The sequence below is a fragment of the Leptodactylus fuscus genome, chromosome 2, assembly GCF_031893055.1.
Source record: "Leptodactylus fuscus isolate aLepFus1 chromosome 2, aLepFus1.hap2, whole genome shotgun sequence".
NCBI classification, from domain to species: Eukaryota; Metazoa; Chordata; class Amphibia; order Anura; family Leptodactylidae; genus Leptodactylus; species Leptodactylus fuscus.
Genome location: NC_134266.1, coordinates 134,633,226 through 134,645,375, shown reverse-complemented (window position 1 = coordinate 134,645,375; position 12,150 = coordinate 134,633,226). Strand labels below are relative to the sequence as shown.

At 42.4% G+C, this 12,150-nt stretch overlaps 1 protein-coding gene across 4 annotated transcripts in view; it reads right to left on the bottom strand.

The window, feature by feature from the left end:
* KCNQ4 (potassium voltage-gated channel subfamily Q member 4) overlaps positions 1–12,150 on the bottom strand; it is a 149,433-nt gene that overhangs the window by 19,858 nt on the left and 117,425 nt on the right. For all 4 annotated transcript variants that reach the window (XM_075264677.1, XM_075264676.1, XM_075264679.1 and 1 more), the window contains 2 exons: positions 5,387–5,497; positions 4,565–4,660 (listed from right to left, as the gene is read on the bottom strand). In XM_075264677.1, coding sequence (XP_075120778.1) covers positions 4,565–4,660; positions 5,387–5,497 — 207 coding nt within the window. The remainder of the gene's footprint in view (positions 1–4,564; positions 4,661–5,386; positions 5,498–12,150) is intronic.

The window sequence follows — 12,150 nt, the reverse complement described above, 5'->3', positions numbered from 1 at the left end:
ACTTTTGATAATGCTGAAGCTGCATATAACACAATGGAACTGTGACTTACAATTTTTGGTCTTGATACTGAAATACAATATGACAGAAAGAGAATCAAATCATTTTCCCTGTTCAGCACTTCTAATAGTCTAGGGATTTTTCCCCTAAAATGTTGAGGCTGGCTTTTAAAATGAATCTAGTTCCAGAAAGCAAGGCGGCTTAATCTACAGACGTGTCTCTCACATATTTGGCTGTGATCGCAGTTATTTTCAATAGAAGTGTCATAAGGAAAATAAATACTGGAAAGATGGCTCGATGTAGGGGCATATGCCTGAAATCCAACTTGTATATCTTAAGTGTTTAAAAAGAGACATGCCATCTATACAAGCACAGTCTAAATTAGCAATGTAGCCAACTGTGTGTAACTTTAGTAATCCACAAGCTCCTGGGTTTTGGGAAGTGAAAGAAATATGTTTCCCACGCTGGCATTTTTGAAGTTTTCGTGACCATGAGAATAGATACACGCTCAGGGATTTAATATCATGCTATTCTATATATACTGTAGGGTGCACAGACTTTTAGAATCCCGCTGTTAACTTTATGGGGTGCTCACACTGGAATAAAATGCTGCAGTAGAAAATTGGCAGTTTTTCTGCTGAAAATGTAGAGCTGAAAGAAAGTATAAATTGTGCGGATTTTTACACTTCATGCTACAGTTTTGATATTCTGGCTCAAGTTAGGTTCACACTTGCGCCTGTACTCCGCCCGGGATTCCGTTTCCTATTCTGCTTGAAAAATGTGGAGAAAAAAATGCTGCAAGCAGCGCTTTTGTCTCCACATTTTTTGCCCTTTTCAGGGGAAAACCCGTCGGAGCCATAGACTATAATGGGGTCCACTGGGTTTCCAAAGGTAATTGCTTATTTAAGCGGATTGGGTTTCTGTTCACCCAAACGGAGGTGTGAACCTAGCGTAAGGAACATGTGAGCCACTATAGCCACCACAGTTCTACAAGGAAGTAAAGATTAGAGTAGAAGCAGGCACAGTCCAAACAAAAATGGCACAGATCAGAATGCCTTCTTCATTTTTGCATTTATTTTTTTTTTGTAGATTGTGAGCCCCACATAGAGCTCACAATGTACATACATTTCAGTATGTCTTTTTGGAATATGGGATGGAAATCCATGCAAACACAGGGCCCCACGAGCCCCACATAGAGCTTACAATGTACATTTTTCCCTATCAGTATGTCTTTTTGGAATATGAGATGGAAATCCATGAAACATGGGGAGAACATACAAACTCATTGCAGATGTTTTTTTGCCCTTGGCGGGAATTGAACACCAGGACTCCAGTGCTGCAAGGACCTAGTGCTAACCACTGAGCCACCGTGTGGCCCCTCATTTTTGAAAACATAAAAGGAAACTCTGTTTTCCTTATGCTAATCCCACTCCGGACTTTGGCTCAAAAAAAAGCAGCAAAAACGGAAACAAAAAAACAACAACAAACACTGTGTTTCCGCAATGTGGGGTCTTAGCTTTAAAGTGTGACTCCAATAATAAGAAACCTATTCTGAAATCAATAGTGCCAGTGAATATAAGAAAAAAAAAAGTCCAGCTTGAGTATATATGAAATCTGTCACTATACATTTATACTCTAGCAGCACGCTCATTTCTAAATTATTGATGAAGGATAAAAAGGTGATTTTTGGGATTAGGATATATCCCAAAATGGACAGTGTATGGTACAAAGGTCACATATTTGGACTGCTGCTTTGAGATACTGCTTATGTGTGGATTGTTATTGGCCAGGGTGCTATCAATAAATCACAGAAGATCCTTCCATACTTGCAGAAGTAATTGTGGGACATTGATTCACTACATCTACAGCTGGGACCAACTATCTTAACTGTTACCATTGGATCGAGAAGAGAGGCAGACGGACATGTTAGTCATGCATCCTTGTTCCAGTATTTTCTGTAATGATGGCGGTTGGTAATTTTATCTGGTATTTTAGGGGGACTACTTGATGCTGTTGATCTGATCCATAGTGCTATATATGTATGAAGGATACTGATGCATTGTGATTTTTGTGCATGTCCATTTCAGCTTTTGGAGTGTATAGTATGTGTCTGCCTGTTGAAGTGTCAATGATGCACGGCAGTTGTTTTTCTTTTATATTACTGTTACTTCCCCTTATACTATTGATTTGCAGGAAAAATGGAAATGGAAAGTTACTCATGTAAAAGGACTGGATGTGTTTGATAACTTTAATGAATATTGATCATTTTTACTTTGACATTAAAGGGGTATTCCCATAACTCTTGTTCTGCCACCTGGAGACTCTGTGCTCTCTTCAATTCCTGGATTTCTCGGCACATTAGTGGGGGGGTTTCACTTGCTCTGCTATCTGCTATGCATTTCCACAGTATGAAGCTGATGTGGAAACTGATGTAGCAGAGCTGGATTTGAGTCAGCTTGCATTACATACAGAGGTAACAGACTCCTTATCTCAGCCCTTATCAGCCAAATTCAATTAAACCGGCTGATAAGTGGAAGAGCTGAAGATAACAAACAGTGTTACTTACCTCTCTACGCTCTGCGAAGGCTTCGGGGCCAACTTGTGTGAAGTATCAGATGTCACATGACCGGGGCCTGTGTCTTTATGTGTCGCGACGCAGGCCCCCAGTCACATGGCGTCCCTGACGTCATTGAAGATAGCCAACAGCGGGGCGCGCAGGGATAGGTAAGTAACAGTGTTTACGTTTGTATCCCCCTCTCGGTTTCCGATTATTATACTCTGGGGTCTGAAAAGACCCCAGAGTATAATAATTGTTAATGAGTGTCCACTATGGGGCATAATACTGGGTGAAGGGGCCACTATGGGGTATAATAGTGCGCGCAGGAATGCGGGGGGTGGGGTGGGGGTGTTGGTTGAGGTTTTCGGCGTCGGTCGGGGAGGGCCCATGTCAAAGGTTTGCCACCGGGCCCCGCCATTCCTAGTTATGCCACTGCCTAACTGGGACTACCATTGCAGCACCCGCTACTGGGTAAAACAGCCAAGTCATTATGACAACTACCAGCGAGTATACCTAAAATGGGTCAGGTGACACGGCTAGTCTCTTGGAGATGACATAATCACGGTGACAAATAAAGCAATTGGCACTGCTGTTTACTCTATTGTAGGCACAGTGCTACAATAGAAACTGAACAAACACTTGCATACTGTTAAGGGGCGGATTAATATTACCATGGATTTGTATTAAGATTGTGGGCCCCACCAGGCTAAATTTTGCAGGGCCTTTTATATGGACTGATCGGCTAAATGAAGATTCATAAGAATGTTTATTCTCAATTAGTTCCCAGTTTTAGGTTGATTTATATATCACGCACAGGGGAATAACTAAAGAGGGTAGCAATCGCTTTGATTCCTGGAGGCTCTGACACATAAAATATACCAATATTCTAAATGGTACAACATAGGTAGGGTATGATTTTGTACCGGGGCCCAGGAGCCCGAGGTGGCTGCTGTATGATAATCTGCTACTGATACTGTTGTGTGTGTTTGATGTGCCCTTACATTATCATTTATTCTACGTTTTTTTGTTGATAGTGACGAAATCTAGAATGGTAACATTTAGTTTGCTGGTTCCTGACAAAACCCCCCAAAACAAACCAGAATGGTTGTTTTGTCATATCAAAACTCTTCCTCATTACAACAATGAAGACTGCAAACTTTCTAGAGTGTTGTCATACACCCATTACTCATCATATCACATTATTTTCCACTAATAGGTGAGAATCTGTTTTGTGTTACTGTCAGGATCCTAACTTCCCTTTCTCTGCTCTCTCGGAGTTTGACAGTTTCCAGCCTCAACAGAGCTCCCCCACCTTAAAGCATAACACCCTTCATACACAGAGAGCTTAACTTTTATAAACCAGCTGCTGCCAGGGATTGGGGAGGGGGAAGACCTGGCCCTTTTATTTTGATAGGAAAATAAATACCTTCCATAGCAACACTCTACTCTCCCCTAAATATTATGGCAGAGGAAAGAAAATTCTCTTACAAGTACAAAGACATATGCATCCAGAGAAGAGACACATTTAATAACATACACAAAGCAGTAAATAAACAGAGAATCTGTTAGTTTACGACAGTAACACATACACCTGAACACTGGAGCGCTGAGCTTGAGCATACTCAACAATGGATTTCTTTTCCTATGCTGACAAAACAGATCTGCTGTGCTACGTGCTATTCCTCTTACTTCAGAGGAGGCAACAGAGGAGGAGTCAAATCTATTATACTGAATAAAAGGGATTTAGTAAAGCACTTTTACATCCAAGCTCTCCTAGATCTAGAAGTTTGTTGAAATGTAATCAGGTGGACATGAGAGTGTAGTAAGCAAGGCCCTAGAGAGTCGCCCACAACACATTTACTGTATTTTTGGGATTACAATGTGCTATTGATGTAAATGATTATTTGGGAAAAAAGAGGTACAGTAGTTATTTTCATACCTTCTATGGTCCTGATTTATGGTGATTTTGGATACCTACCCTCCCCCTTTCATTCCACCATATCTGATACCTGTATAAGGTTGGCTGCTGGAGTCCGACGCTTCTCAAAATGTTTCTGTCTATGTTGTTCTTGAACTTTTAGGGCAAAACCAGATCCAAGAATACCCTGTTAAAGGATAAAATACACTTATTTTATCACTCACACAGAAAAAGCTGATTAATACTAAGGCCCCACGGACCAGAAACGCTGCGCTAAAGCGCTGTAGGAACAACCGTGACGTGAACACATTGCAGTTCTTCCCACAGCACTTTGAACAGAAAGTTCAGAGTTTTCCTCCGTGGACTTTCTGTTACAATTACATCTATGGGAAAGCTGCCAGCGTTTCCATAGATATAATTGACATGCTGCGATTTTCAAAACCGTGACAGTTTTGGTAATCGCATCGTGTCCGCGCTGCGATTTTTTATGCAAAGTGGGCATGGGATTCGCAGGTATCCCATCCACTTTGCAAGTACTGTACAACGCCACTATTTTTCCCGTGGCGTTTATGCCGTCACCAAATCGCGGCGTTTCCGGCTGTGGGGCCCCAGCCTAAAGCTAAGGCCACAAGTAGCAAGGCGCAACCAAAAAGTGCTGCAGGAAAAGCATTGCAATTTTTTCCTCAGTGCTTTTACAGAAAGTCTTTCTGTTTCAACTATACCTGTGGCATTTTCTGTACAGGTATACTTGAAGCAAAAAGTCCGCAGAAAAAAATTCTGCAGACTTTCTCTGAAAAGTGCTGCAGGAAAAACCACAATGCAGTTCCGTTGTGTTGTTTTTTCCCACAATGCTTTTTGACACGCTACATGGAGCCTTAGTCTAAGTCTGGTTAGATCAATTGAAGGAACTTACCGCAGGAAGTGCAAAAAAAGAGATGCCAAGAAGAGCAAACCCTGCTGCCAGGACTCTTCCAAGCCATGTACGAGGTGTCTTATCACCGTAACCAATAGTAGTAAGTGTAATCTGTCAAAATATGGAGATATATAAATAAATTTAATAAAGAGAAAAAGTTAAGCACTTTTGAATCATGCCCTCTAAAGAAAATATCCCCTTTCATCTGCCCTATTAGGACATTTTGAGCTGCTACTCCCTGCTTGGAATATCCCTTACTGTATTACCTCCATCTAGTAAAGAATGCAGGACTTTTCTCTCGGCAATTTTTAAGCGTATTGAGGATGGAAACCCCGAAGGTAGACTGAGCACAGGTGTGAACCTAGCCTAATTAGGGCCCCTTCACACGGAGTTTACGCTCCGTGTATTCTGTACATTTTACACGTGTAAAAATACACGTGTAAAATGTAGTTAGCCATTGAGTTCAATGGCATGTTCGTATAATGCGCGTCTTTTTGTGTGCGTGCACAAAGACGTGCGTTATACGAACATGCCATTGAACTCAATGGCTAACTACATTTTACATGTGTATTTTTACACGTGTAAAATGAACAAAATGAGCGGAGGGTATACAGAATACATGGAGTGTAAACTCCGTGTGTAGGGGCCCTTAGGTGTTTTTTTAATCCTGAAAGCGGTGGAGGAAAAAGTCCAACAGAGACTCTGGCACAGATGTGAACGGAGCCTGAGTTAGTCAGTTTTCTATACCTCCAAAACAAGCCAAAATCCGCTCCAAAAAAACTCTCCCGAAGCTAGCTGTGACTGGATGCCGGTGCAGTGCACACTGAGTTTTCCAGCATCTAGTCGCAGCATACCGCTCCAGATTAGGCCCAAATGAATGGGCCTAGTCGGGAGGGAGTCTTATGCCATGTATTCCAAAACTGAATCCGCGTCAAAAAAGGGCAGGTCGCTTCTTTTTCCACGAGTGGGAACAAACCACTCATGGAAAAAGGAACCCATTGAATTCAATGGGAGACATTTTTTGGAGTCGAATTTTGAGGAGGATTCTGTACCAAAATTCGGTCCAAAAACCCCCGTGTGAACCCAGCTTAACACAGTGCTCAGTGTCCCTTTCCTCTTGTAGTTAGTGTAGGTTCAATTGCTGTGTTATCCACCTTATGAATCAGAAATCAACTTTAATGATTAAAAAAAAAAAAAAGTGTATAGTAGGAGCTGAATTCTTCTGTAACATGTGTTTTGCTGGTAATTTATTGTGACTGCATTTTGGGAACACGTCCTATCAGCAGCTCTGCACCTGCATTTCATCTGGGACAGAGAGGGCTGTTTCATTTAGCCTTGCATGTACACCTTCAAATAGCAATTTAGGGTCTTGTTTTAGCAGTTCCAAATATATAAACTAATTTCCATGACCTACTATACTCCTTTTAGTATTTTTTATTTACTAACCATGGTTTGGCTGGATTTGCCTACAGTTACATTCAAGAATAATTTTATAGTACAGTTCCAAAACATGGGAAAAAGCAGACCCATCATATTTAAAGAACAAGTTATTTATTGCTGCAGAAGAAATTTGCTATATATAAATTAGTAAACTGCAGAGGTTTTGGATTATTCATATATTGTATAATAGTTGTTTCTTTAGTGATTCAGACCTTAAGTTAAAGGGTAAAAGTAATTTTTTTCCACAAATTCATGCAAAGGTTTCACATATGTACATATGTGGATTTCTCATTCTACATAAAGCTAAACACATTGTACAACTGATCTCACTTGTAGAAGGCAGGTGAACAGTTTTCTGACATTAAAAAATCTGTTGTGGTTTTGGAAATCCCAGCATATGAATTATATTGATGGAAACACCGGCAGGTATTGACTTCAATGGGTTCTGTTTAACGCGCGTAACACATTGAAATCAATGGGTTAAAAAGCCTCCCATTGATTTCAATGTGTAGCGCGCGTAAGACAGAACCCATAATTCCACTCATTTTATTGAATGAGGGGAATGCCAGCACCTTCCGAACCCATTGCTTTCTTATGTGAAACAATTGCTTGCTCACAGATGGTATTCCTGTAGAACAGCAAGATCAGCCCCATATCTCTAGAGCTGTTTAAGAGCCATTGTGCATTTGTGGGGTAAAAGTAGCTGCTTAGAATATCTAGACATGAACTTCATGTACCATCTCCTTTTCTGACATCAAACATTTTGAAAGTATTTGAACAAATGGTGTTATCTCATCCAAAATAGTGTGTGGCCCCATATATAGACCAACTGTAGCTTGCATACTGGGATACAGTTGGGGTGGATGACGCTCTGATACACCTCCTGCATAGATTGTCCACTCACCTTGATGGCGAGGGATCATTTGTTCACATTAAAGTCTTTAGCTTCAACTGTGCCTTCAACACTAGAGATGAGCGAACAGTGTTCTATCGAACACATGTTCGATCGGATATCAGGGTGTTCGCCATGTTCGAATCGAATCGAACACCGCGTGGTAAAGTGCGCCAAAATTCGATTCCCCTCCCACCTTCCCTGGCGCCTTTTTTGCACCAATAACAGCGCAGGGGAGGTGGGTCAGGAACTACGACACCGGGGGCATTGAAAAAAATTGGAAAAAGTCATTGGCTGCCGAAATCAGGTGACCTCCATTTTAGACGAATAGTGGATTTCAAATCCGGGTCATATGAGAATGTGAACTTTGTGACTATGAGACAGGGATAGCTGTACAGGCAGGGATAGCTAGGGATAACCTTTATTTAGGGGGGAATGTTATTAAAAATAACTTTTTGGGGCTCTATCGGGTGTGTAATTGTGATTTTTGTGAGATAAACTTTTTCCCATAGGGATGCATTGGCCAGCGCTGATTGGCCGAATTCCGTACTCTGGCCAATCAGTGCTGGCCAATGCATTCTATTAGCTTGATGAAGCAGAGTGTGCACAAGGGTTCAAGCGCACCCTCAGCTCTGATGTAGCAGAGCCGAGGCTGCACAAGGGTTCAAGCGCACCCTCGGCTCTGATGTAGGAGAGCCGAGGGTGCACTTGAACCCTTGTGCACCCTCGGCTCTGCTACATCAGAGCCGAGGGTGCGCTTGAACCCTTGTGCACACTCTGCTTCATCAAGCTAATAGAATGCATTGGCCAGCGCTGATTGGCCAATGCATTCTATTAGCCCGATGAAGTAGAGCTGAATGTGTGTGCTAAGCACACACATTCAGCTCTACTTCATCGGGCTAATAGAATGCATTGGCCAGCGCTGATTGGCCAGAGTACGGAATTCGGCCAATCAGCGCTGGCTCTGCTGGAGGAGGCGGAGTCTAAGATCGCTCCACACCAGTCTCCATTCAGGTCCGACCTTAGACTCCGCCTCCTCCAGCAGAGCCAGCGCTGATTGGCCGAATTCCGTACTCTGGCCAATCAGCACTGGCTAATGCATTGTATTGGCGTGATGAAGCAGTGCTGAATGTGTGTGCTTAGCACACACATTCAGCTCTACTTCTTCGGGCTAATAGAATGCATTGGCCAGTGCTGATTGGCCAGAGTACGGAATTCGGCCAATCAGCGCTGGCTCTGCTGGAGGAGGCGGAGTCTAAGATCGCTCCACACCAGTCTCCATTCAGGTCCGACCTTAGACTCCGCCTCCTCCAGCAGAGCCAGCGCTGATTGGCCGAATTCCGTACTCTGGCCAATCAGCACTGGCTAATGCATTGTATTGGCGTGATGAAGCAGTGCTGAATGTGTGTGCTTAGCACACACATTCAGCTCTACTTCATCGGGCTAATAGAATGCATTGGCCAATCAGCGCTGGCCTATGCATTCTATTAGCGTGAACTGAGTTTGCACAGGGGTTCTAGTGCACCCTCGGCTCTGCTACATCAGATTGCTACATCTGATGTAGCAGTGCCGAGTGTGCATCAGATGTGTAGTTGAGCAAAACTGACTCAGCACTGCTAAGTCTCTGCATTCGCATAGGAATGCATTGGCCAGCCTTCGGCCAATCAGCGCTGGCTCTGCCGGAGGAGGCGGAGTCTAAGGTCGGACCTGAATGGAGACTGGTGTGGAGCGATCTTAGACTCCGCCTCCTCCAGCAGAGCCAGCGCTGATTGGTCGAGTTCCGTACTCTGGCCAATCAGCACTGGCCAATGCATTTCTATGGAGAAAAGTTAGCTTGCGAAAATCGCAAACTGACAGGGATTTCCATGAAATAAAGTGACTTTTATGCTCCCAGACATGCTTCCCCTGCTGTCCCAGTGTCATTCCAGGGTGTTGGTATCATTTCCTGGGGTGTCATAGTGGACTTGGTGACCCTCCAGACACGAATTTGGGTTTCCCCCTTAACGAGTTTATGTTCCCCATAGACTATAATGGGGTTCGAAACCCATTCGAACACTCGAACAGTGAGCGGCTGTTCGAATCGAATTTCGAACCTCGAACATTTTAGTGTTCGCTCATCTCTATTCAACACCATCCAGTGTAGGCTGCTGTCTAAAAAACTACAGAAGATGGCCATTGCTGAATCCTTAGTGCACTAGATCGAGGACTACCTCATGAACAGACCCCAACTGGTCAAGCTAGAGAAGTGTTTTTCTGATCCAACAAGGAAGGAACCATGCTATCTCCCTACCTATTTAACATGTACAGTGATGAGCAAAAGGGTAACAATGTTTTGAACTTTTGATTTTCAGGCTCCATATCGCACCATCTACTACAGATGTGAAAGTGAGACTACCATCCCATTATAAACAATCACCTTGGCTATCTCATATTCAATTTCACTTGAAACTAACATCTGATTAGTTATGCAGATTCTTCGCATGTAACTGCATTGCTACTGCTTTGCTCCCGGTGGTGAAAAAATCTTTTTCTTCTTGCATACTACAAATTACAATCTATTCTCACATTCCCTAATAGCTTAGTGACCTATTAGGTTAATTCCCAAACAAAAGGTAACTGGTTCAAATGGAGAATGAGCCATGAAGATTTCCCAAGAAAAGAGAAACAGCATCATCCAATTCATCGATAGAGGTCTCTTGATCAAGAAAATTGCCAAACTGCATCATCTGAGTGCTATGACAGTTGGAAGAATACAAAATGAAGTCGTTCATCCATTCAAAAGCCAAAAGGTGTACAGTATGTTCAGGCAAAATATCAGAGTCAACAAGTTGGTTCATCAGAAGGTCTATCACTTTTGGTGCGACAAACACGGCAGTGGAGGTGACTCATATGCTTTGTAATACTGAGATTACAGATGTCCATGCACTATGTGAGCCGTGTTACACAAAAATGGAATGGTGGTCTGAAAAACGGTGAAGATGCATTTATTATTTATTATCATCATAAAAAGTGTCAGTTCGAGTTTGCAAAAACCTATGAGTAGTGGACAGTAGAAGATTGGATAAGGGTGATTTGGAGTGATGAAACAAAAGTCAATAGGTTGGGCTCTGATGGGTGCAAATGGATCTGGCCGAACCAAGGGAAAAGTGGGTTAAAAGATCAAGATATTGAAAAAACTATCAAGTTTGGTGTAGGAAGCCTGATAACATAATGTTGTTACACAGCCAAAGGGGTTGGATACTAAGCCAAAATCGGTGGTGGTCTCAGTGCTGAGCTATATGAGAGTATCCGAAAAAAACAGTTACTTTGTGCACTGGAGTACTATGGGTATGAAAATGGTGACAGAGTTCCAGCAGGATAACATCCTGAAGCATATATTGAGATTAGTGAAGAAATGGTTAAATGAAAAAATAGGTAAAGTTGAAGAAAAAGTTGTATTCATTCCCAAGTGAATTGACCAGTATGCACCAACCCTGGGAAAGTGTAGAAGAGTACTGGGCTCGGATTTTGTTTGCGACATGCTTGAATTTAATCATGAGCTTGCCCAGAAGGATTCCGGCAGTGTCGAAAACCAAAGGTGGATTTAAAAAATGCTAACAAAATAAAAATGGAAATTTTAATTTTTAGGAGACAAACAGTAACAATGCAGCTATATGACAAAAGTCTGCAGAACTGTACATATTGTGAGAAGGTAACAGGCAGAGTTCTGGAGTCCAGATATATCAGCCCCAGGTTTCTGACATATGTGTAGTCCAGGGCATATCTTGAGTAGGCCTCAGCCCAGGTGTACATCCTTGGCTCATTACTGGGCACGAAAAGGCTGCAGCTTTTGCATTACAGTGCAGTTCCATGAGGTGAAAGGAGGGGAGACAATATTGCTCCTGTTTTGTTTGTGTGGCTGAAAGTAAGCCACATGTATAGTTAAGTTATCAGTTCCGTTTAGCTAGTGGCTCAGACAAGCAGGTATTTATTTTGTTTTGTTTATTTTGTGCCTGAAGTCAAGGTTTATTTATTTTCCTGTTTTGTTTCTAAATAAACCAGTTTGTTGTACATTTTGTGTCTCTGTCTTGCCTGTTTGGGTTTGCACCACTGTTTCTACCGAGCTAATTTCCCCACAATATGCTAAATAGTTGCAAGTCAAATTTATGTATGAGAGAACCAAGATGGTTGTCTACAAAATTTATGGTAGTCTCACATTCGAAGCCGTAGTGGATGGTGAGATATGGTGCCTGAAATTCAAAAGTTAAAAGCATTGTTACCTTTTTCCTAGTCAGTGTTTACATCCGATTTTCAATATGACTCCAGCTCCTGTTTCCTCCAGAAGTTCCTCGATGACACAGCGGTCATGGGCTGTCTAACAGAGGGTGGGGCAGATGAGCTATTTTACAATATTGAGGAACTTCTCTTCTTGGTGTACTGATAATGGACTATT